This window comes from Ovis aries, chromosome 16, assembly GCF_016772045.2.
Source record: "Ovis aries strain OAR_USU_Benz2616 breed Rambouillet chromosome 16, ARS-UI_Ramb_v3.0, whole genome shotgun sequence".
In the NCBI taxonomy this organism is placed as follows: domain Eukaryota; kingdom Metazoa; phylum Chordata; class Mammalia; order Artiodactyla; family Bovidae; genus Ovis; species Ovis aries.
The window spans coordinates 13,559,433-13,586,793 of NC_056069.1; the positions used below are offsets into that span (position 1 = coordinate 13,559,433).

General features: G+C 36.4%; 1 protein-coding gene across 4 annotated transcripts in view; it reads right to left on the reverse strand.

Moving 5' to 3' along the window:
- Positions 1-1,794: 1,794 nt before the first annotated feature.
- The window catches only part of SREK1 (splicing regulatory glutamic acid and lysine rich protein 1), a 44,126-nt gene continuing 18,559 nt past the window's right edge, over positions 1,795-27,361 (reverse strand). For 2 of the 4 annotated variants that reach the window (XM_004016923.6, XM_042233734.2), the window contains exons 4-12: positions 23,266-23,430; positions 22,941-23,119; positions 21,754-21,884; positions 20,766-20,880; positions 15,195-15,314; positions 14,444-14,830; positions 10,258-10,353; positions 5,228-5,372; positions 1,795-4,174 (exon numbers count right to left, since the gene is read on the reverse strand). In XM_004016923.6, coding sequence (XP_004016972.1) covers positions 4,025-4,174; positions 5,228-5,372; positions 10,258-10,353; positions 14,444-14,830; positions 15,195-15,314; positions 20,766-20,880; positions 21,754-21,884; positions 22,941-23,119; positions 23,266-23,430 — 1,488 coding nt within the window. In that variant the 3' untranslated portion in view covers positions 1,795-4,024. Of the gene's footprint in view, positions 4,175-5,227; positions 5,373-10,257; positions 10,354-14,443; positions 14,831-15,194; positions 15,315-20,765; positions 20,881-21,753; positions 21,885-22,940; positions 23,120-23,265; positions 23,431-27,361 lie in introns of those variants that run through there. The other 2 variants (XM_060400352.1, XM_027980041.3) reach the window with 2 other exon arrangements.

Consider the following 27,361-nt stretch of genomic DNA (forward strand, 5'->3'; position numbering starts at 1 on the left):
CACTAACCTCTGAAACTTAAAAAATCAACAATTTAATTTTAAATGACTATTACTGAATAAACATGAGAAAATACTAAGTATATACATAGTAAAAATTTTTTAAAACCTTTAAAACACCGAAGGAACGTAATTACTTCGTGGAAATGGCTCTACTTCATAAGTGACCCAATTAAAACCAGATACTTCTTTCAATAAAAACATAAGAAATATCTCATTGAAATGTTATTCAATACAACGCTCAAAAAGAATTCATTTTAACTGCTAATTCAACTACTAAAGTAGGATTTAAATCAAATCATACTAAAAGACCCTGATGCTGAGAACAACTGAAGGCAAAAAGAGAAGGAGGTGGCAGAGAATGAGCTGGTTAGACAGCATAACTGACTTAATGCACATGAATCTGAGCACACTTTGGGAGACAGTGAAGGACAAAGGAGCCTGGCATGCTGCAGTCCATAGGGCTGCAAACAGTCAGACTCGACTTAGTGACTGAACAACAATTATTCCAAATTTTTAAACTTTTAAAAGGCTATTATTACATATTATACTCCTTAAATTTGAATGATATCTTCAGTTGGGACCAAATTTGCCTCCAGAGTCAAGTTTTAAACATAGCAACCCATATAACATATAAGAATGAATGAGAATACTGAGGGTGACTAATATCACAAAAGAAATCATTTTCTTGACCCCCCCCCAAAAAAAACTGATTCTAAACGCCAGTGTTTACTTTTAAATCGTACATCAAAATTTAAGTCTCCGATACTTCTCAAGATCAATGTAGCAAATACTGAATACCTTGGAAAATAATTCTAAACAGAAAAGCACAAGCTGACTAGTGTATTTTTAACTGTGTTAATTAGACTCAATAAAAAATAACGAGACAGCTGCAGAAGTTAAGAGTTTATACTTGCTTCCTCACATGAAACTGGCTAGCTTATAAAGGAACGTCTTTTATTAACAGTTAAGTGTACACTGCTGAAGAGCAAAAACAGAAGGACCAACAGAATTTGTCTAGAATGAACAGCAACTACAATTTAAGGAACAGAATATACTCGCTATATAACCAAGCTGAAAAAGAATTTACAGATAGTATGAAGTATAAAATGGCTCTCTTCTTGGCCTTACCTCAAGTTTTCCTGACAACATCTACCTGGGATGAAAAAGACAGTTTTAAAAAAGTAATGAAATACCTTAAAAAAAAATAATAAACAAATGAATACATATCAGCCCTTATAAGTGAACAAAGAGAAAATCTTTTTCACACACACAAACACACACTCTCTCTCTCCACCCCCCTCCCACCCCGACCCTCCCTCCCTTACCTCTAGACCCTAGAAAGTTTTGCTTCCCTAAGCCTGTTTAAGAAAATGACTTCACGTTCTCTGGGCCTCTGTATTCCTGCTGCTGCTGCTAAGTCACTTCAGTTGTGTCCAACTATGTGTGAACCCATAGACGGCAGCCCACGAGGCTCCCCCATCCCTGGGATTCTCCAGGCAAGAACACTGGAGTGGGTTGCCATTTCCTTCTCCAATGCATGAAAGTGAAAAGTCAAAGTGAAGTCGCTCAGTTGTGTCCGACTCTTAGCGACCCCCTGGACTGTAGCCTACCAGGCTCCTCTGTCCATGGGATATTCCAGGCAAGAGGACTGGAGTGGGGTGCCACTGCCTTCTCTGTCTGGTATTCCTACTCATGCCCAATTTTTATAAATCAGTGTCTTTTAACATTGGTATGGTTGTCTTAAAACTGAATAAATATCATCAGCAAGAAAAATAACTGGCATCAGAAACCAAATTACGTATGTTAATTACCAACTTACCAAACATTTAATAGAGTACAGAGCACAAGAAAATACTCAAACTCTAACTGATTGCTTTACAGACACCACACAAACATGCATTCTCCATACCAAAACAATCTCCATAGCTATGCCAACTGAAACAAGAACAGAGTAAACCTAAGATGCTGTTTTGAAATGCATGAACAAATATTTTCCTCTAAAATACTTAGCTTTATTAGAGAAATGGTACTAAAAATAACAAAGATTCAAACAACATTTGTTCTATTCTACTTACATATCATAAATAAGAAGCTTTAATGCAAGACACACACTCCTTCACAATCTTTCCATATGCACCCAAGCATTCCTGTATCAAAATATGCTGTTTACCAGCCAACCGTATGTGGTTGAATGATTAAAATGACCATCTATACTTTACATAGTAAAGCATTTTCAAAAATTTTAATGTACATAGTGACAAAGAGGAAAAAAAAAAAAACACAGTAATTGTGAACACATGAAGAGTAGTTAAGCAGCTTCATAATCAAACCGGGCTTCATTACTTGCAATAAGGGCAATTCCTTCCATTCTCCACAAAATACTTAAGTTTCAATAGTATTAACATTAAAAAGAAAACTCAAGTTGAAACCAAGTAACTGATGTGTTACTCAGCTCTTTAAATTCATAAGTAACTCTTCCCATGAGGTAAGGCAACTGAGTAATTTGATTGTATTAGACTGCATTAAAATAATTATACTTGATTTTTTTTAATAACATGCTAATTAAAAGGTATAACTTTTGGAAATATAACAATGAAAAGAGTTCTGAAACTATAAGCTGTGGTTTGGGGGAAAGTATTAGTAATGTTGTCATTTTACTACTTGCATACTTTCTGCAAAAAGTGTGCCTAACAATGCAGGATGACCTATATTTTAAGCTCAAGTAAACATACTTTACACATAAAACAAATAACCTCATGTACTCTCCTTTAAGCACAATTTCAGCACATCATTTACGAGAAGATGATTGAGAGGTAATAATTAAGGCCATCCAATGTAGACAACTAAAGGGTCTTGCTTTAAGTAAAGTAAGAACACGCTGCTTCATTTTCAGTTATCACAGTATAAAACTGATGGTCCCACAACTGCACTGTTGTTTTAAGCGCTGAAGTCATTCTTAAACACAGACTTCCCTCTCATATTAGGTAAGTAAGGAGCTCTTCTGACATATCACTTTCACACTTTCCTATGGGAGGGAATGAAATACCCATCTAAATTCCATATGAATTGAGAATGACTAGCTCATATAAAATTCTAGAAAACAGTATACCACGTTGTAGAAGGCACTAAAGCTTCAGCTTGTGCTCCCGTAGCCCATTTTGAAAACCCAGCTTTCTTTTTATAAATGGCATCTTTACCACCTACAGCTGACAACACACACTGCAATATTGTTCATAATAAGCTCGGAAATATCAAGAAAGTTCAAAAAGAAATGCTTACTATGTGGGGAGGCCCAATGATTCTAAACACTGAATACTAATATGTCATTAGTATTCCACACAGTTGTTCTTCCTTTTGAAAGAGAACAGTAGCATGCATTGTCAGTTGGTTTGTAATCCACTTATTTAAGCAACTTTAATCTGTAAAACTATTTTAAAGAAAAACCACTGTCCTAAACTGTGAGCAAAAGAAAACACAACAGTGAGAATTTAACACAATCACTATAAATCCTGTGAAGTAAATGTTAAAACTTCTTACAAACTCTGCACTTACAAGGGTGTGTACATATTTGCACCGATTTCAAGCACATTATCAATTTGTATATATTGAACTTAAAAAAAGGTAAAATAATACAAAATCAGTTTCTAGCATTTCTTAAAAGAGCCTCCAAAGCTTATCTCCAGTCTTTATGGATGGTATAACAAATTTCGATCTTTAATGTCCCATTTATTTGTAATGGTTCTTGGCAAACACTAACAAACCACGTGACAACGGTGTCGGCCGCCATGGCAACGCACAGATTTAGCAGATGAAGAGTTTGGGTCACACCTGTTATTTTCATGATGTCCATGCTTTGTTTTCTTACTCAGTATCAAGATGGCCACAAAGTCACCTAACAACTAGAAACGCCGTTAGCTCGCATCTTTATGCTCTACTGGATTTCTTCACTGTTTAACATCTTGTTGAGAGAATTAAAAGCTTTGGATTCTATTCCAGCGTGTGTTTAGAGGTGCATCTGCCGGGCCTATACTGCTTCTGCTTTGGCAGAGAGGCTCTCTTCGTTGGGCTGACAATTCCCATTTTGCTGTACTCTGTTTTCCTCAGTCCTTGGTGCATCCTTGCCATCTACTTCTTTGCCCACGCTTGAATCTGGTTCTTTATTGTGCTCCTTCTCCTACAATGAGTATTTAGGTATATATTTAATATTTTTCTTAAGAGCTGCCAGCTATTACATCTAGTTCTGGCTAAAATATGTAACTTTACCTTTTGTGAATTAGTCAAACTGGGTATTTTCTCCCATTTACCTTTTCAAATAAATAGTATATGCAAACATGTATCGATATGTCCTTTGTACTTCTAAGATGGAACAATCCATGGAGACTCGTTGGAATAAAATAGGTACAGAGAAATTCTACAGAAGAAGTCAACAAATGTTGCTGCCTGACTTGAAAAAGTGGAAGAGATCTGCTCAAAGTAAAACAGTTCCCATAGAGGCCAGGATAGACTTATAATCTGGATACCAAATAAGCAAAAACAAGGGAATGGAGAAAAGGAAGTCACTGCTCTTCCTACCAAAGACTGTTCGAGAACAGTCCAAATTCAGTCCTCAACCAAGAATCAAAGAGAACATGTGGAACAGTGTCTGGAATGGATCAAGTGCTCAGGAGATATTATCAATGTTACTGACAATGATGATAAACTTCTAGCAGTACAGGAATAAAACTGTAAGATGAAAGCTTCAGACCTCATAAAACACAAATATTACTTACCAGTATAAGGAAAATAACCTAACTCACAAGTATTTACAATATTTACCCCCCCCAAAAAAATCCTTACTTGATGGAATTTGGTTTCCATTAATTATTCTAATTCAACAAACCTAACAATTGGTATATTATCACAAAACCAATAACATCATCTGTCAAATTTGCTAAAACAAATGCAGGGAGGAAAATGGCAACAAGTAGAAATATTCCTGTACACTGTTAAAATTTTTACTGTATGCCATTCTGTGAATAAGGAATGCAACTGTCTACATTAGTTAACATTAATTAATTCTTATCTTCAAAAACTAGGTGAAAAAACTACTGATACAACAAATATTAAATAAGTAGTACCAAAAACACTGTTGCCCTCAAGGAGCTTTGTCTAAAGTTACTACCTCTATGAAATAAAGAACAATCTCATATTTATTATTTAAACCCTAAACATGGAAAGACCTGCTTACTTTAAGTGAAGTATTGTTCTTCTCCACCTTGTCCTTCCCGTCTCTATCATTAGAGTTCTTTCTTGTAGAAGCTGAACGTTCTCTCTCTCTTCTTTCACTGATGTGGTCCTTTTCTTTTTCTCTCTTTTTATCCTTCTTATTTCTGCTATAAGAGTATTAATAATGCCAGTTAACATCTTAAAAAGTAAACACCCAGTATATTGTTAATTAAATATTCTTACCTAATACTAATGCATTGTAAACAAGCATATCAGTAACCTGGTAGACCAAGTAACGTAAATGAGTCCTATAACCCACCAATTCAAGCCCACACCGTTAACTTTTTAAAGACATACAGTCATTTCTGCAGAGGCACAATTCTGTATTACCAATTTCTTAGTTTTAAAACATTCAAGGTTTATTTATCTACTGTCATTAGGATAAAACAAAATCAAATACATAATACTTTTACCCATTTTTTTCAAAGCAAAAAATGAATACCAAGAAAATAATAAAAAGAAAAAAAGATAAAAGAATCAGATAAGGCTGAATGACTTCTCAGGCAAGACTGCATGACTCACAAAAACCTGGAACTTCAAATAACCAATGACACCATGCGCCCTCCCTCCTCTCATTCACTAAGTCCCACCCACTAATTCAAGAGCAAACGCTAAGCAGAAGATGGACTGAACGCGTTCCATTTGCAAAAACAACATATCCCTAAAATTAGAGGGGAAAAAATGATGCACTTCATATCAGAAGCATAACAAGACATCTTCAACTCAAAATAATTAACCCTAATATAGAATCTTTGTCTTAATTATGATTAGCTTAAAAATAAACACAAAGACCAGGCAAACAAACAAAAACACTTAAGAAACAGACCCAAGTACATATGAAAATTCAATAAAGCATCTCAAATCATAGGGGAAAAGATGGTCATTTATAAATAAAAGCCCTGGGTACAACTGGATTATTATTCAGAAAATGATAAAAGTGGGTCCGTATCTCATTCACATAAATAAATCCAAATGGATTAAAGACCTAAATTTTTTTAATGAAATAATACAAGTACTACAAGAAAACATAAGTGAATTTCTCTCTAACTTGAATGAAAGATTTTTTAACCATAACTAAAATTCCAAGTACAATAAAAGATTCATACATATGTCTACATAAACTTTTGCAAAGCAAAGCAAAAAAACACTGCTAGCATATTCAAAAGAAAAATGACAAACCAAGAAAAATATATTTACAACATACTTATGTATATATGTTTATCTTTACATAAAACTCTTAAAAGTCAAGGAAACAACTGCAAAAAGAATGAGATTCCTTAGCAATATATTTAACCAAAAGGGCAAAAAATTTGCCAAAAGAAATAAATTCATAAATAAAATGGAAACACACCCCATGTTCTTGAACCAGAAGACTTAAATAGAGTTAAGGTAACAATAGTATTCAACGTGATCTACAAATTCAATGCAACCCCCATCTAAATTGCATTGGCACTGTTAGCAGAAATACAAAAAGCCCATCCTAAAAATCATATAGAATCTCCAGGGACATCAAATAGCCAAAACCATCTTTAACAACAAAATTGGAAGACAGTTCCTGATGTTAAAACTTATTACAAAACTACAATAAGCAGAACTTTTCTTGGTGGTACAGTGGGTAAGAATTTGCCTGCCAATGCAGGGGACATGGATTTGATCCCTCATCCAGGAAGATTCTACACGCTGTGAAGCAACTAAGCCCATGTGCCACAACTGCTAAGACTGCATGCTGCAATTACTGAAGCCTGCATACCTAGAGCCTGTGCCCCCAACAAGAGAAGCCACCACAATGAGAAGCCCATGCACAGCAACGAGAGCAACTCCCACTCTCTCCAACCAGAGGAAGCCCAAGCAGAGCAAAGCAGACCCAGTGAAGCCATGAATAGATCCCTGTACACAAATGCTCACAGCAGCATTATTTACAATAGCAAAAAACCCAGCAATAATACTAAATGTCCATCAACTAATGAATGGTTAAATAACAAAACCTGGTTTTATCCATTCATTAGAATATTACTCATCCATTAAAAAGGAATGAAGTACTGATTCATGCTATAATATGTATGAACCTTGAAAACGTTACATTCAGTCAAAGAAGTCAGATACAAAACCACACATACTGGGAGTCTAGATGAAATGGCCATAATAGGCAATCCAGAGACAAGAAGTAGGTTAGTAGCTGTCTGGAGCCATGGAGAATAACTGCTAATCGGTACAGGCTTTCTTCTAACGTGAAAAAAATGTTGTGGAACTAGCAGTGATGGCTAAACAAAATTGTGAACTCTTTGAGAAAAATGCAACAAAAATTACTAAACATCACTTAAATGCAGGTTTAAAAGGGTGAATTTTATGTGATGTAAATTACTTCTCAATTTAAGAAATTTTAAGTCAAAATGGAACTGGGGTTGGGTAAAGTCACTGACCATATAAAGACACACACACACAGTATATATTGTGAATGCTGTCCTTTGGAAGAAAAGGAAAAATTTAAATACATGTATCTGCTTAATTTTGCAAAAAAGAAACACAAGGACAGATAAAACAATTTATCACTTATAGAAAGTGGATGTTAAAGTAGAAGGAATCTGGAAGAAAGTGAAATGTTCTAAATATATCTTTTTGTCTAATTTGACTTTACAGTTGATAGAAGTTTTTACTTTCGTGAGCAAAGTATTTTTTAAAAATCTGTCCCACCTCCTCAATATCCTACACCTTCCTTTTATTCTCATCTAAAAATAATAACCCACAAATAAACAAAAGATCTCTGCGGGGAAGCATGTTCCTTCTACCCTGGGCAAAACCTTTTATAAATTTCTCTTTTCTCTACTTGGAAAACCAACTGAAAAACTATGACCTATTAGGAAGATAGTGGGATGAAAAAATATATATACAAAAATCACTAACCTTTCTATGTATAAACCTAATCTCCAATTATATGACATAATGAAAGACTTTATTCACAAGAACAAAAAAGCAACATATATCTAAAATTAGACCTTGAAAATGCATAAAATCTGTTTGAAATAAACACTGAAACATTCATGAAAAACACTAAGGATGGCCTGAATAAGTAGGCCATGTTCTTGGATAGAAAGACTCACCTTCATAAAGTTTTATTAATAAATATATTCATCAATTTCCCCATTAATAAATTTAATCATACTATAACACAAATTATCAGTAGGTTTTACTTCTAGAACACAAACTAACTCTTAAGCTCAAGCAGAAAAATACACACACAAGAATGATCAAGAAAGCTCAAAAAAAGAGAAAGGAGAGGTATGGAAAAGTGTGTGTGTGTGTGCGTGTGTGTGTGCGCGCGCGCACGCGCATGTGGGCATCAGCATGTGGGTGCGCTCAGTCATGTCCAACTCTTTGTGACCCCACAGACTGTAGCCTGCCAGGTTCCTCCATCCATGGGATTCTCCAGGCAAGAATACTGGAGTGGGTTGCCATTTCCTACTCAAAGGGATTTTCCCAACCCAGGGATGGAACCCGCATCTCATGTCTCCTGCACTGGCAGGTGGATTCTTTACCAACTGTACCACCTGGGGAAGTAAAGACCTTACTAAATATTTAGAAATACTATACAATCCGTATAATTAAAAGCACGGGGCACTACTGGTACACAGTCATCAGTCAAGCCAATCCAATACCACATAAGGCCCAGAAACAGACTCCAACACAACAGAAAATTTAGTATATGACAAAGGAAACATGGGATAAGTGTTAAGAAAATTGGGTTTTTAATGATATTGGAAAACAAAGAAGCATTTGGAAATATAAAATCATATCCATGTGCCATATTGCAAACAAGGAAAAACTAATGGATCAAAGATGTAATGCAAAAATTAAAAGCATAAAAGCACAAAAAAGAAGCAATGAAGGAATTTTACTATAATCTTGGAATAGGAAAGACTTTTCTACCTGTAAGACTCAAAATGGAAAAGTCACAAAAGAAAAAAACTTGAGGAATTAACCTATATAAATCAAAAATCTCTATAAAATTAAGTCTCATAAACAATTTCCAAGAAATAACAAACTAGGAATAATAATTGAAACCAAGTCACTGAAGAATCATCTCTGCAATATAGAAAGAATTCCTGAAAGTAGAAAAAATAAAAACAGACGCCATAAAAAATGGGCAATGTATACAATTCGTAGAAAAGGAAATACAAATGGCCTTCAAATATATGAAGAGATGGTCACCTTCACTCTTAAGAAAAATGCAGTGAAAATTACTTTATACTGGTACCATTTCTTATCTATCAGATGGACCAAAATCCACAACTTTGGAAACAATCTGCAGGAGCTACAGGGAAACAAGCATCTCAAACTGCAAGCTGCCACCAACCTTTATGAAGGACAATACAGAAGGAAGTATCTCTCAAAACTACAAAAACACTCACCCCCTGGACCACCAATACCATTTACAGAAACTGTCTCCACATACTGGTGTCATCCACGAATTAGCACGTGCCAGGGGCACTTGCCATCTACCTCGACAAGGATTAAATTGCCTGCTGCTGCAGCCGCTGAGTAAATTAAGAGAACCTATTCAGTTACTGTGGGCTGGTTTCATAACAGACAACGGAAGACTACGCAGCTGTAAACAGGGATGAGCAGCACTCTGATGAGTACAGAAAGTCCCTCTGGTAGTTAAGTGACAAAAGCAACTGTACAACAGTGTACATTTTGCACTACCTTTTGAGGAAGATGAAAAAAAACATTATATATTCTCATCTGCGCCTATATACAAAACTGGAAGGATATACCAAAAAAACTAATAAAGTCGTTACTTGTGGGGACAGGATAGATGGACACATTATGGAAGTTAAGATCTATTCATAACTTTTTGTATTCTCCAGATTTCTAAACCAAACTAATATATTACATGTTATTCATTCAAAATATAAAGTTATAAAAATAATAGACTGAAGAGAGAAAACTTTCCCCCTGCTTCCTCCTCAGTTCTAGAACATGCTTTCAACCTACCTCCTGGGGGATGGAGACCTAGAAGATTTCCTTTTTAGGGTTTTTGATGTTCTTGGTGACCTGGAAGAACTCCTGCTCCTCCTCCTACGCCTTTCCCTGAAAGTCAAAAATGCCATTTTAAAAACCAGTAATTCCAGTAAGATTAATTCAAATACACAAAAGCAAAAGGGTCTGGAATGCTCTCAAGCGAAGAGTATTCTTTAAAGGTCAGTTTAAACTAATGTCTTTCATGAAAATATCCTATTATCTAATTTTAGTACAGGTCAAACGATGAACCATAAATTCAACAGACGAGTGAAAACATCTCTTAAGATTTCATATTAGAAAAGATGATCTCCTTTACATGTGATTTGGACGCAATTTCTAGAGCAAAAAAAATATTAATGGATGTTTCATATTCTCTCTTACGTTAAACATACTTTAACACCTAAAGCATGCTGCTTTCCAGATCCTCTGTCATGCATCTAGCTCCTTGCTGCCCCACTGTGGACTGTTTTTTTATTTTTACAAGTTAATAGGCCCTTTTCAAGAAGTGAAAGATAAACAGGCTTGCAACATACAGACTTTCTAAACCAATGCAGAATGCCTCTTTAAGGAGTACTTACATTAGTTCATTTCACAGATAAAAACTGCTTTTACCCCCTCATCCACCTATCACTTCATTATTGTTGTTCTAGTCATTTAAAATTAAGCACACAAGTTACTTAGATATAAGGAAATTACTTAAAAACTGGGATTTAAATATGATGAAGTAAAAACTAATTATTAAACAGATTAAAATTATTAAAAACTTTATTAAAAACTATTTTGCTTAACATATTACTGAATGACACATACTTTTAATAATAATTTTATGTGTGTGTTCAGTCACTAAGTCATGTCTAACACTTTGCAACGCCATGGACTGTAGCACACCAGACTTCCCTGTCCTTCGGGATCTCCTGGAGTTTGCTCAAATTTATGTCCACCGGGTCAGTGATCCTACCTAACAAATTACTTCATTCGTAAGAGTGGTCAGCTTAGAAACAATGAACTGCAAGATGTCTATTCGGGTGATGAGGTATGACGATTTATTTCTTAAATGACTAACGTAGCCAACGATCTATCTCACAAGAAGCTTTGATAATAAGTGGCCACAGAACTGAAACAACCAAATCCTCTAGACTTCCAAGTTCTCCTTATATGTCAGTAAGCTGATTCTAGGCTAACGAAATATTTTGTGTACTTTTTTCATCTATAAAATAAAAAACTAGACAATGCTTGTATGTGGTATACACAGTAGATGTGAAGACTGAAAGAGTTCAAGAACTTTGAGAACACAAATTTCTGCTCTACCTAAGGTTCTTGCCTCCATTACCTAATTTTATCTCCAAGTCACCTCAAAATTATACTTGCTACTGTGGAAATTAGATGACATTATTCCATTCAATCAATACCATTCTGTAGCAGTACCCCTCTCCCCACCTCAAACACTGCTGCTGTTGCTGCTGCTGCTAAGTCGCTTCAGTCGTGTCCGATTCTGTGTGACGCCATAGACGGCAGCCCACCAGGCTCCCCGGGTCCCTGGGATTCTCCAGGCAAGAACACTGGAGTGGGTTGCCATTTCCTTCTCCAATGCATGACAGTGAAAAGTGAAAGTGAAGTCACTCAGTCGTGTCCAACTCTGTGCAACCCCATGGACTGCAGCCTACCAGGCTCCTCCGTCCATGGGATTTTCCAGGCAAGAGTACTGGAGTGGTGTGCCATTGCCTTCTCCGACTAGAAGTAACTTTTTTCATAGCGTAAGAATGCCAGTATATCCCATTTTATACAAAATGGCTCCATCTTCATCAGTGTAACTCTTTACTTGTATTTCAGGAACACTGTGTCTGGGTGGACGTCTAATAACTACCAGTTAGTGGTATTGAGAGCCAGGCTTGACAGACAGCAATCCAGAATATCAGTTGGTGAGAAAGACGCTATCAGCACTAGTATTAAGAATTGGAGTTAAATAGGCTGACATTTAAATTTTAGTTTCACACTTAACCAGCTGCATGACTAAGGTCATATTACTTAATCTGAGTCTTAGTTTTCCCAGTGGATAAATGGAGATAATAACTCACATCTCACTGTGCTATTAGGAGGATTGGGATAACATCTGTAACGTCCCAAGCCTAACGTCTGGTGCACAGTAGGTGCTCAATCAATTTTTCCTCTTTCCCTTTGTTGGTCTCATCCTTATTGACTGTAATTTCAAGCATTAAAAGTTCTTAAATATCAAAATTTTTTCTTTAAAAAACGTAGCTCAGAAGACAATGTTGGAAATAAAAACATTAAGTGGACTATTTTTCTGAGCAGTTAACAGGTTTCCTATTCACTAAACAAATCAGAGCACTTGTAAGGAAGAAAAATGTTAAAAGAAATTTTAACTCTTCCTTAAGCTCTTCTCAAAGCATGAATCATTTCAAACAATTGAACCAACATTAGTCAGCATTTATTCTCCAGGCCCCAGAGGTTATCTAAGAACTGAATATGACTATCCACACTTTCTTAAATATCAAGCAACTTAAAACAGTCCATGAAAAAATTAAATATTTTGAAGTCATCAGAAAAAGTAAATTCAAATGAATTTGAAAAGAATCAGGACACTACTTGGTGTTGTGAAAGGCAATGTCTAAACATAAACACCAAGAATGTGTGAAACACAACCAATAAAATAACTGCAGTAAAGACACCGTACGGCTTAACTGATACCCACAGCAAATGAGTGAAACTGTTCAGGTTTTGTTTCAATGTGCTGAAATATAGCAAAGATCTACTGATTTGAAGTTCCATTTTAACATATACTGCTGCTTTCAACTTTATACTTCTGAGGCATTTTTTAAAAAGCCAGTACCAAGTACTAGTTAGAGTCTTCACTTAAACAATCACTAAAAGGAGAAAGAGCTACTGTACTACTACACTTCTAACTAAAGTGCAGAGCAGATGGAATATTTCCTCTGAGCTTTGGTTTCTTCATGTTTTAAAACCATGATAACAGTCTTCTCACAGGCTTACTGTGAGGATTAAATAAGATTAGTTATGAAAAACTCCACTGAAACACAAAATCTGGCATATGGTAAAGCACTCAATAAATGCTAGAAATTATCTTCAATTAAGTAACCAAAGACTAGCATTAAGTTATTAAAACAGAAAGCAAAAGCATTAGGAAATGCACGTGCCAGTCTCAAATTATTCTCTATGAAAAACCTTTCAAAAGTATCTTTAAAACTTGCTAAAATATATTTTTAAGTATTTTTAAGATACAGTTTTTAACACAACTGAGGAACTTCCATTTGTTTATAGTCACAATATCATCTGAAGCAATGGATACAGGTTGAGATAATCCTGAATTAAGGAAGGGCCTTGTTTGCTGCTGTTACTATGGCAACCTGCTGCCACCTGGTGGCAGTATGCGTGTGTGCGTGAGGTTGCTTCAGCCACATCTAACTCTTTGCAACTCTCTGGACTGTAGCCCGCCAAGCTCCTCTGTCCATGGGATATCCAGGCAAGCACGCTGGAGTAAGCCGCCATGCTCTCCTCCAGGGGATGTTCCCAACCCAAGGATCAAAGCCGTGTCTCTTATGTCATCTGCACTGGCAGGCAGGTTCTTCACCATTAGTGCCACCTGGGAAGCCCTGATGGCAGTGCACCGATTAACAGAGTTCTAAGAAAAAAGCGAATCCTTAACAAATAAATGAAAACCAAAATTTACACATCACACATTCAACAAAATAGCACAGTAAAAATGAACTTAGATGACAAAAAGGACTAATACTGCAACCTTAAAAATTTTACATATTAAATTTAGTACTCATTCCAAAGAAATACAGAAGCCTAATAAGCAGTCAACTTTTCCACATAAAACCAAGTCAAAAATAAAAAGCTTGCCCCTGCCATCCACCCTCCAAGAAAATAAGCAGCAACGGCAACAGCAGTCACTGTTAACACTGCCAAGTTAAAGGAGCAGATTACAAGGGACAGCTAACTTTTCAAATAACTGCCCAATATTCTCTCTTCCTCCTCACTGGTTCAATACTGTAGCAATCCCTCTGCTAAAGAAATGTTCTACCATTATTTTACTGATTCCATGTATAACAATATTTCCCCTCTCACTTAAAACTGTCATCAGTGAGCCTCTTGGTAAAAAGGTGAAGCACTATCAAACCTGCTGGAACTGCGAGATCTCCGTGACGCGTTGTAACTTCTGGGTGGTGTCCTGGACTTTTTATCCTTCTTCCTTTTCTCATCTGTCTCTTTGGATCTGTCCTTTTCTCGTTCCTTTTCTTTGTCTTGTTCCTTCTCCTTCTCTTTGTCTCGCTCCTTTTCGTGGTCTTTGTCCCGCTCTCTCTCTTTGTCCTTCTCTTTGTCCTTGTCTTTATCTCGGTCCTTTTCCCGTTCTTTATCTCGGTCTTTATCTTTGTTTTTACCCCGTTCCTTTTCTTTTTCACGTTCCTTTTCCCTGTCTCTTTCCTTTTCCCTTTCCTTTTCTCTATCTTTTTCTTTCACTCTTTCCTTTTCCTTGATTTTTTCTCGGGTATCTTTTCTTTTGTCCCTTTAAAAATAAAAATAAATAAATAAATTCACAACTAGAACAATTCTACTCCCCAAAAAGGACCTCAACTGTTTCCTCAGCAATTATCAAAACAATGGATAACAGCTATAAGACATTACATACAAATGTCTACATAATTTCTATGTACATGAAGCTAAATGAAACAATTACCAGGCTGAATTAAGTAGTCTGGAAATCTCATGAGTCATACTAACCATCAGATTCAAATCAATGACAATCGACATTAAATTATTACTTAAACGACTGGAAAAAAGTTCAATTTCTTTCGTTAAAATTTTAAACTACAACAGATTTTTAACAAATGAGGTCATGAGAAAACTACCTTTAAATTCAAAAAACTCACCGTGAACGTGAGCGACTCCTTGACTTTCGCCTCTCCCTTGATTTAGAGCGTTTTTTATGAGGGCTCTTAGATCTACGTCTATCTTTTTGTCTTGAACGTGATCTATTGTGGGATCTACTCCTAAAGAAAGATAAATTGTTAGAGTATCAAAACTTAGTCTCAGAATTTCAATTTCAAATGGGAGAATTTTAAAACCAAACTTGACAGTATTTATCAGTATTTTTAAATTCTTTACATAACACTTCAGATAACTTATCTGACATAATTTATTGGAAACTTTACCAGTTTATTGCCCAGAAAGACAGAAACAGAAAGACAGAAATAGAGAAAGAATTTAAGCTATTTCTTATGTCCGACTTAAGCTGATGGTTTCGGGTGTGACCTTCCTTTGCTAAGTATTACATGCTTCAATTAGTGCAGACGATTTCTCTCGGTCTATATTTTCATATCATGAATTGTCTTTAACTCTTGACTTGCATGCAATATGACTGCTTGTGGTTATAACTTATCTTGACAGGGAATGGTGGTTGTATGGTTCAATGGTTTCTATCAACAGCCGTGTGCTGTCTGTCATACACATATTAAGAATGTGTGAGAAAGCACAGTACTAAGGATGGCGCTAGTGTGACAGCAGACCAAACGTCTTCCTCATGAGTGAAAGCTACATACAATCAAACACTCAATTTGCAAAGGCCCTGATTTTATAATCACATATACAGAAGTATTAAAAGAAACCATTACTACTAGAATTCTTGGAGGAAAAATAACTGTTCTTCCAATTCTAAAATTCTCTAGGCTCTTCTCCCAACTAAACAGCACATAGAGGTGACATTTTTCATATTGAGGTATCCTAGGAACTATTCATTAAAATTTGACAGAACTGAATGCATACAACAAGCGATGAGACTCAGTTGCTCTGGAGACAGTCTGGCTCTGACACTCAAGTTCTGCCACACAACAGCTGAGAGAACTCTGGTTAATCACTTAACCTCTCTAAGCCTGAGTTTCTTCATCTAAAAACTGGAGTAAAAGTCATACCTACACCTCTTATGACCATCATAAGGATTAAAACAGATGATGTATGGAAAACTGACAACAGATTCTGGTGCAGAATAAATGGTTAAAACTCCTACTCTCAATATCTACATCATCATCATTAACAATTAACATTAATGAAAAATTATTTCAAGAAGGTAAAATGAACTTCTGTAAGTATGCCTTACATAATTAAAACTCATCTTGATGGTAATATTTGCATGAATTAAGTTAAAACAAGTTTATAAAAGAAATACATATAGTTTAATGCTTATAGAATGCTATGAAAACAAAAAATTCTCCATACAATCCTCAATTAATAATGAAATCTTATTCATAAAACACATTTTTCAGTTGGTTAAAATTTGTTTTCCAACAGTTAATCTTCAACTGGATCATTCATCTATCACATGGCTTTAAAAATTAAACTTTTATCTTTATGCTATTCAGTCCCTAAATCATATCCAACTCCTCATGACACAGGAAAGCACGCCAGGCTTCCCTGTCCTTCACTCTCTCCTAAAGTTTGCTCAAATTCATGTCAGTTGAGTCAGTGATGCTATCTAACCATCTCATTTATCTTCATATCACATTTTAATCTAAGAAAATAATTATTAGTTTGTTGAAATCTTTATCACTAATAACCTATGAGACACTAGGGTCAAGTAGTAGCTACTAGGGAAAAACTGCAAAACTTACAACATTTTTAAGTTCATTTACAGACATCCACATAGGGTAATGTTTTAAAGGGCCTTTGCCTCTATGTACTTAATATTCCTGTCAATTTTGCTAAAAAGAAAATAATAATTTTGTTTTCCTCAAACAGTGCTTTCCAGTCTTAAGAAACTCTTTTAATAAAAATTAACCATAGCCCTAACAAATAAAAGTTAATAATAAAAAAGCACTCACCAAAAAAACAAACAAAAACAAGAAACAAAAACAAAACACAAAAAAGCAATGACCACTTGGCTTCCCACTTTACATTGTGGGTACTCAGAGTTTGGAACTCACTGCTCAAGAGTAATTATTGTATTTTAATTGTGACCATAAAGATTTCATGTCTGTATCACCCACTAGTTGTCTTTAAGTATTCTGATTAGGAAAGCTAAAAGCTTTAAGTCAAGAGCAAAACTACTCCAATCAAAGATAAAGATGTAAGCCATCATTAGCAGTTCTCATTTTAGCATAAATGTACAAAATTGCACTGTATTACAGGTTAAACTGTAAATAAAGGGCAACTTACCATTATGTTGCATCAAAGCTCATTTGTAAGTCAGTTGCTTCCCATTAAAATATTATAAAATGTCTTACAGTTCCTATGCTGGTCTGTAAAAGTTACTTAACTTTACAATAGAGTACTACCCACCTTTTTTAACCCTGTCCCTATGAAAAAAAAAAAAACAATAAAAATATGGACAGAGTGGAAACACGTCTTCCCAGTTCTAGCCAAGATAACAACAAATAACTCCTTACTCCCTCCTACAGAGAGAAGGGAGGGAATAGGGAAAAGATCAGGGAAGGTTCTAGAAGTATCAGAACACTGCTGCTGCTGCTAAGTCGCCTCAGTCGTGTCCGACTCTGTGCGACCCCATAGACAGCAGCCCACCAGGCTCCCCCGTCCCTGGGATTCTCCAGGCAAGAATACTAGAGTGGGTTGCCATTTCCTTCTCCAATGCATGAAAGTGAAAAGTGAAAGTGAAGTCGCCCAGTCATGTCCAACTCCTAGCGACCCCATGGTCTGCAGCTTACCAGGCTCCTCCATCCATGGGATTTTCCAGGCAAGAGTACTGGAGTGGGGTGCCACTGCCTTCTCCAAGGTAGAAAAAGATGGGCCTTTGAGAAAGGGGATCCTGCAACCTCCACTCTTGGCTAGGTCTAGTGGGCCAGAGAAAGAGCTGAAGGTGCCCAATCCCACTAGAAGGGGAGGGGAACCACTAAATGTCTACATTTCCTACAGTGGAGAGGGGGAGGGAGTTCCTTAAGTCCAATGTTTTTGGTTGAGGAACCCTTTTTTCAACAAAATTCACCCTCTTTTACATTTCTTTAAGATTTTATTAAAGGCTTCTTGTATAAGAACAGTATATGCTGATAAAAAAGACATACAGGCATACCTCGAGAGATATTGTGGGTCAGGTTCCAGACCACAGCAACAAAAGGAACATCACAACAAAGCAAGTCCAAGGAACTTTTTGGCTTCTCAGTGCATATACAAGTTATATTTACAGTGTAGTGCATTAAGTGTGCAGCAGCACTGTGTTACAAAAAAAAATAAGTTTATACCGTAATTTAAAATGGGTTGGCCAGAAAGTTCATTCAGGTCCTTCCCTAACATCTTACAAAAAAACCTGAATGAACTTTTTGGCCAACAAGATTTAATTGCTAAAAAATGCTGATCATCATCTGACAATGCAGGACTGCCACAAACTTCCAATTTGTTAAAAAAAAACAACAACAACAATATCTGTGAAACCATAATAAAAATGAGGTATGCCTGCATGTGATCCAGCCAAGAACAATTAATTTCTCACTCTATATCATTAGACAGACCTCCATGAAACTCCCGTGAATAAAAATAATTAACAAATTTTTAACCCTCCACTAACCCTTGGAAGGGGAAAATATCCAAATACACTTAAAATGATAAAAGTAAAAACCTTAAAATAGATAAATTATATGTCCCAACAGAGAAAGCATCACAGAAGTTATCAAGAAAATAATGATATTAAATCATTAAGTTCTGCTTTTTTCCAGCTACAGAATACCACTAACATATTAGATTTGGAGTATGGCTCTACTAGCACAAATTAAGAGTCAAGTCACTGGTCTTTTTCTTCCTCAGAAAGTTATTACTCTTTCACTCACTCCTATACTTTCTTGATCTCCTTTACTTTTACCACTCCGTCGACCTATAGAAATATCCATAACCTAGTACCACTGAGTTTCTGCTACACTGCCTCCTTCCTCGTACATGAAACAATTTGCTTCTATTAGACATGAATTTGCCTTACTGTACAGCCTTGGATGGAGAGTAAAACCATATTCCAAAAGGAGTTTTGGAATCTAATAATAATAGGGAAGTATACACCAGTACAGCTAAAAGTACAGTTTACTAGTCTAATTAAGAATATCTGCAATTAGAGACTATCATACTGAGTGAGATAAGTCAGAAAGAGAAAAACAAATACCATACAATAACACTTACATGTGTAATCTGAAACATGATAAAAACAAACCTATCTATGAAAAACGGAAATAAAATCAGGGACAGAGAGAACAGTATGGTGGTTGCCAAGGGGAAGAGGGTGGGAGAGGGCAGGAGTGGTAGTCTGGGATTAGCAGATACAAACTGGTATGTCTAGAATGGATAAATAAGGTCCTACCATATAGCATAGGAAACTGTATTCAACATCCTGTGACAAACCATATGAAAAAGAATGTATATATATGTATAACTGAGTAACTTCAGCTGTAGAGAATTAACACAACATTGTAATTCAACTACACTTCAATAAAAAATAAATTTTAAAAAAGAATATCATATTTTCCTATCTCATTGCCTCAATCTCTTTGATTAGCACAGGAAATTAAGACTCAACTGAGCTTGCTGATGAAGTTCAACAAAGAACATACTGGTCCTTTTTGCCCTCCCCTGAAATCCTCCTTCTCTAATACTCCCAACAAACATGCACACACACTTTTCTCTATCTCTTCTCTTCAGAGAGTATGAATATGTATGTACATATAACATACAATTAGGATCCACTGTATCCATTTTCACATTTCAGTAACAGCTCCCTCCTCATCTTAAAGAAGACAATAAAACTTATCACGTTAGACCTGATTCTTAGGTTACTTTCAATCAAGTTTATATTTTGAGATCCCCTTTGCACCACACTCAACATATTTTTAAAAGAACATTAAAATGACAAAGCCATGCTCAAAAATAATATAAACAGAATAGAAACAAAGTTTAAGCGCAATACAATAGTTGCCATTAAAACTGCAAGTTACTCCTATGTTTCAGGTCCCAAAGTGGGTGGAGGCAGCTCTTAATCACCAAGAGTACAAAGACTTAAAAGTACTTCATTTGATGCAGAATACTGGAGAAAGGCAACTACTTGAAATCTAGATCTGGGGTAGTACTTCCCAGACCTTGAGGGGAACAAAAAAAAAAAAAAAAAAGCAACTTTACCAGTACTTTCAGCACCATATGTTCCCTTTTCCCAACATGAAGAAAGAAAAATTTCTGCCAATTCTTTATACTAGTTAATTCTTAGAAAAGTCAAGAACAGAACACCTTAAGATAAAAAACCAACTTCTAAAACTAAAATTAGTTGAAAGTACGTATTTACTAGATAAAACTTCATTCTTAAGTACAGTGCTATAATTAAAGCAATATCTAATAGTAACCATACTTTCTGGTGAACACAAGTGAAATTTCTAAACTCTGAAACTTGGACAAAAACTCAAGAAAATCTTAACCATGGTAAATACAAAAACAAAAAACATTCAAAATATGACAGCAGAAATTCTCACCTGTGTTTTGACTGCGACCTTTTCCTTCGAGAACGGGATTTTGAGCTAGACCTGGATTTTGAACGAGTGTGAGAACGAGATCGACCGCCTTTTCTTTCATTGCTCTTTCCAGACTCTGGGAGGAAAAAACCACTTTGCAGTGTAAGCTCAGAACAGTTAAAGATCCCAGTTAATAATCAGGCACAAGTGGAATGTACCACATATAGTGCAAGGGGCCTACTCTCTGTACATCCTCCTCCTGTGCAATTATCCTTCAGAAACATCCAAGAAAGTCATTGCATAAACTCGTTGAGTGCAGCCACCCTGCAGCAGTACATATAAACCAGATGATTATAAACAGCTGTTCGTAATATTTTGTTGCTGCCATAATGTACGATTATAACATGTCTGTAATTCCTATGACAGTGATTTTAAATCCTTTTCCCATTTATTTTCCTAGAATTGAAGTTTAAGTTCTGAGTGCTAATTTAGAAAATTTGCTCAAATGTAAACCATCTAGACATTTTTAGGTTGGATTTTTATAGTTAGCAACACAAAAGATTGAAGAGATGTTCCTTTACCTTGCTAAAATAGTCTCTATTTTTCCTAAATTGTGGTCTCTGTTGTCTATTTTTAAAATTAAAACTTTGAAGGAAAATGAAATCTGCTTAATCATAACATTTAAAATACATTTATTCTGTCTTTAGTCTCACAAATAATATTTATACTTTGCCTTAGGCAAATCAGTTCTGTACACTGATTTTGCTATTAAAATATAAAGAACTGATTTAACTCAAGCTAATGTACCTCAATTCAGTATCATGGAAAAAGACATTTGTGCTAAACAGTTCTTCAACCTTTGGTGCTAGTTAAGTCACTTACACTTTCTTGAGTTTCAGTTTTCTTATTGTAAAATGTAGGGATTGAACAGATAATTTCTAAAATTCCTTTCAGTTCTAAGAGTCTATGATCATCAACTATGGCCTTTGTAGCAACGCCATGGCCTTACCTGGTTCAATAGCTGCTGAGATAAAGGACTGAGCCTCTCGCACTCGCTTCATTACTTCTTCTAACTCCTTAGCTGCAGCCTGAGGTGTCATCTCAGGGGGTTTTACTATTGCATTGTTGGAGTGATTTATTCTAAATTAAAAATATTAGCATATCACAAATACACACCATATTTTACAAAACCTGAAACAATTAACTGCTTATAAGGTACACATATTTACAAATCTGAGGACATCTCAAAAGCACATGAATAATAATATAGCTAAATATAGAATAACCAAAACCAACCTCAAAACCATGATTCATCTCATTTCCATCTGCCATCATCTCTTGCTAACAAAGGCAAAAGCAAGGGGAAAAATAAAAAGAAAAACTGAACCCTAGCTAACTTCTTTGACAACCTGAATAGACCAGGACAATAGCTTCACCACGCAGCTTAGAATTAAAATAAATTAAAATGGTAACACCAGTATTAAAATGAGTCATTTCTATTCTTATATTATAAAAAACTCTCCCTTCATGGCTAAGAGTGGTTTCTCTGAGGCACATAAATGAATTTGGTGTGTCTCACTTTAGCATGGTGAAAAGACATTCACTAAGAACATCATTTCTTATCCTCTAATAGCAGACTCCTGACCAAACTGCATAGTTAAGATCATTATCTACAGAATTCAAATAAAATTGTCACCTCAATAATCTACATGAAATAGAATTTCTGGTCTTGAGTATTTAAAAGGCTCTATCAATTTTTCAGTTTGTAAACAAGAATGCAGGCAAGCCTTAAAATGTATAAGTTTTAAACATTTCTGAGATTTTGGATTTACCAAAATTCTATTTCTATATCACTGTAAATTCAATTCATATGTTAGATTGCCCATTAGTCTAGCATAATAATACAAAACTAACCTGACTTGTTAAAGCCTATGCAAAAAGAGCTACAATCAATATGTACAGTAGAAATATGCTAGTATTAAACTAGACCTTATAAACTAGAAAGTAACATGTCTTCAAATGCGACTTTAAAAGCTAAAATGGTAAATATCTCATGTGTTTAATTTATACTTAACACAGTCTTCCTTTCCACAAATTGCCAATTACTATTAAAAAGAAAAAAAAAACTTAATTACATAAAAAAACACTTTAAAAATTTTCAGAATCATTAAAATTTCTTTGTTTAGTGTTTCTTACTTCAGTGGCCTGTCTCCAAACATAACTCCATTAAAAGCAAGGGCCCTTGGTACAGAATTTTGGTCTGCAAATTCCACAAAAGCAAACCGAGTTGGCTGAGTCTCATCACCTGCCATCCGAACAAACTTCACTTCTCCAACTTGTTTAAAAAATTCAAGTAGCTGATCAGCTGTGGTTGTCTGAAGAAACAAAGTAATAGTTTTAGTAAAATATATTCTTCTTTAAAAAAAAATCTGGTAAATATTACTTTACCAACTGATATGATTTTTAAGAAAGGTAAAAAGATAAAAGGTCCCAACACTCAATTTCTTCTTATATTAGTTACCTGGGAATTCAAATTGCCAACGTAGACTGTTCTCCTAATTTCATCAATTTTAGAAGGATCCACATTCCCCATCAGTGGTGGCTGTGGTATCTCTCCAAGGGTTGCAATGTTGGGGTCTAGTGCTGCTGCTGGTATAGCTCCCAAACTGCTAAGGGAAACGCCCAGCTATAAAAAAATAAACGTAGCACGTAAACTGCCATTCTCAAGAAACCCAAAGAGGGGATATATGTACACATAGAGCTGGTTCATTTTACTGTTCAGTAGAAACACATTGCAAAGAAACTACACTCTAATAAAATTTAAAAACAAAACAAGCAAACAAACAAACATTACCAGACTCTCATCTTAAAGAATACTGATCAATTCAGTAAGACTGGGAAGAGACTAGGGACTCCTAATTTAAGCCAGGTAGGGTGTGTGTGTGTGCGCGCGTGCGCGTGCGTGCGTGCGTGCGTAAAATAATCTGAATTATTCAGAGTAAGGTCACAGTGGAATCTATTTCTTAACTATCTGGGTATTTTAATTCTAAACTTAACATTAAAAACAAACAGTGAATTCTTACTTTTTTCTATTAAATGGTAGTTTTAGTGATAGAGAATTCTATTCCTTTCTGTTGACCAATCATGATACAATGATATTAACTGAATAACAGTTACATAGTCACAATAGTAAAAGATCAGTTTTCACAATCATTAGCCAGACAAAAAAATAAAAGATAATTACAACTGCAAGCCACAGGGAAGCATGATTAACCTAACAATATAAAATAGTTACATACAACTTGGGGGATTAACTAGAGTGATGTTCTAAGTGGAAGCGCGTACATGCACTTGTTCTCATCTGTCCAGCCAGTCTGTCTTTTGGTTGGTCCATCTAATCCATTTACATGTAATTATCAATATGTATGATCCTACTTGGCCTTTGACACAGTTCATGACGTTCTCATGGCAAGTATACTGGGTGGCTTGTCATTCCCTCCTCCATGCTGAAGCTGAAGCTACAGTATTTTGGTCATCTGACGCACACAGACAACTCTGGAAAAGTCCCTGATACTGGGAAAGATCAAGGGCAGAAGAAGAGGGCGTCAGAGGATGAGATGGCAGGATGGCATCACCGATGCAATGAACTGAACTCGGGCAAACTCTGGGAGATGGTGAGGGACAGGGAGGCCAGGCGTGTTGAAGTCCACGGGATCACAAAGACTCAGACAGGACTGGGCAAGTGAACAACAACAATGATCCTATTACTATTTTTTTTTTTTTTTAGCATTTTCTTAACTGTTTTGAATTTATTCTAGTAGGTCTTTTCTTTCTCTTTTGTTTCCTGCCTAGAGAATTTCCTTTAGTATTTATTGTAAAGCTGGTTTGGTGGTGCTGAATTCTCTTTTAACTTCTGCTTGTCTGGAAAGCTTTTCATTTCTCTGTCAAATCTCAGCAAGAGTCTTGCTAAGTAAACTATTCTTGGTTATAGGTTCTCCCCTTTCACCACTTTAAATATATCACACCATTCCCTTCTGGCTTGTAAAGGTTTCTATTGAGAAATTAGCTGATAACTTATGGGAGTTCCATTTTATCTTGTCATTTTTCCTTTACTATTTTATCTTCATCTTTAATTTTTATCATTTTGATTACTATGTGTTTCAGTGTGTTCCTCTTTGGGTTTATCTGCCTGAGACTCTCTCTGCTTCCTGGACTTGGTTGACTACTTCCTTTCCCATCTTAGCGAACTTTCAGCTATTATTTCTTCAAATATTTTCTCAGGTCCTTTCTCTCTCTTCTTCTGGGACCCCTATAGTGAGAATGTTGGTGTATTTAATGTTGTCCCAGAGGCCTCCTAGGTTGTCCTCATGTACTTTCATTTGTTTTGCTATGTTCTGTTCTGTGGCAGTGATTTCCACTACTCTGCCTTTCGGGTCACTTACCCATTCTTCTGCGTCGGTTATCCTATTAATTCCCTCTAGTGTACTGTTCCTCTCGGTGTGTACTTTAGTTCTTCTAGTTTCTTGGGAAACATTTCTTGCATCTTCTCAATCTTTTCTTCCACTCTTTATCCAAGATCCTGCATCATCTTCACTATCATTATTCTGAATTCTTTTTCTGGAAGGCTGCCTATCTCCACTTCATTAGCTTGTTTTTCTGGAGTTCTACACTATCCATTCATGTGAGACAAAACCCTCTGTTTTTTCATCCTGGTTAACCTTCTATGGTGTGGTTTTGGTTCTAGCCACTGAGGTATTGTGTTCTTGCTTCTTCTGTCTGTCCTCTGGTAGATGAGACTAAGAGGCTTGTATAAGCTTCCTGATGGGAAGAACTGGTGGCGGGAAAAACAGGGACTCGCTCTGGTGGGCAGGGTCACGCTCAGTAAAATTTTAATCCAATTACCTGCCAATGGGGGTGTTCTTCTCTGTTGTTTAGCCTGAGATGACCCAGCCAAACACGGGCTCTGTGGTTGGGTTAATTGTGACGTCCAAGAGGACTTACACCAAAGGGCCCTTTCTAGGACTGCTGCTGCCTGTGTCCCCATCCCCACAGCAAGCCACTGCCAACCCACACCACCCACAGCAGACCCTCCAACACTATCAGGTAGATCTGGTTCAGTCTCCTCTGGGGTCACTGCTCCGTCCCACTGGGTCTTGGCATACACAAGATTTTGTTTCTTCTAAGAGTGGAGTCTGTATTTCCCCTAGTCCTGTGAAGTCCTGTAATCAAACACCATTGGCCTTCAAAGTCAGATTCCCTGGGGGTTCCTAGTCCCTCTGATGGATCCCCTAGCTGGGAAGCCTGACGTGGGACTCAGAACCTTCACAACAGCAGGAGAACTTCTTTGCTATTACTGTTCTCCAGTTTGTGGGCTGCCCACCTGGTGGGTATGGGATTTGATTTTATCATCATTGTGCCCCTCCTACCATCTCATTGTGGCTTCCTGTCTTTGGACGTGGAGTATCTTTTTTTGGTGGGTTCCAGGGCCGCTCCAGTACTCTTGCCTGGAAAATCCCATGGACGGAAAAGCCTGGTAGCCTGCAGTCCATGGGGTCGCTAAGAGTCGGGCACGACTGAGTGGCTTCACTTTCGCTTTTCACTTCCATGCATTGGAGAAGGAAATGGCAACCCACTCCAGTATTCTTGCCTAGAGAATCCTAGGGATGGGGAAGCCTGGCGGGCTGCCGTCTATGGGGTCGCACAGAGTCGGACACGACTGAGGCGACTTAGCAGCAGCAGCAGGGTCCTCCAGTGGATGGTTGTAGCTAGTTGCGATTTTGGTGCTTTTGCAGATGAGTGCATGTTCGTTTACTCTGCCATCCTGAACTGGAAACCCTGTCAATTACTACCTTTTTGCAGTAGTTTTTAGTTCAAACATTAAGAAACATGCTTTAGTGTGAATTTAAACTTGAAAAGATAGATCTGAGAATCTGAAAATGAAACATTCTGCAGAATCATGAGAAGACTTTTTAAGAAACAAAAACACTGCTACTTTCATTTTCACCTGTGCAATTTAAGTCAATTAAGTTAACCAACTATATACTGTTATACTGTTGCAAAACTACTAAAATTTTAACAATACTTTCTAAAGGTGAAACTACTAGTTTATGAAATCAGTATCACGCTTGTCATAGCAACCCACGTGTGATCTTTTTAAAACATCAAATCAAGTTTTATCTCTGCTTAAAACTCTTTAGAATAAAATTCAAACTTCTTTCTGTGGCCTAAAGAGCCTTACATAAGCAGTGCCCTTACCTGCCCCTCTAATCTCAAAACAACTACTACCCTACCTCCCTAAACCCCTACCCTGCCATCAAACCATTCTATACCTTGAACACACAAGTTTTTCTCACTTAGGGCTTTTTACCTGGCATTCCATCTACCCTAAAAAGCTCTTCCCTGAGCTTCTGCTGGCTGAATTCTTCAACCATCAGGTCAGTCATCCTCTCCAAGCTTTCCCTGACCTTATGGAGAGCCACATTTCCTCTCTACTGCATCACTGTTTTTCCCTTCATAGTTTTTATTAACATAATTTGTGGTATCTTGCTGCTAACAGACCTTAGATTTGTTCCTATCGTCATTTTAAGTTATCATAACATTGTAGAAAATATCTTTAG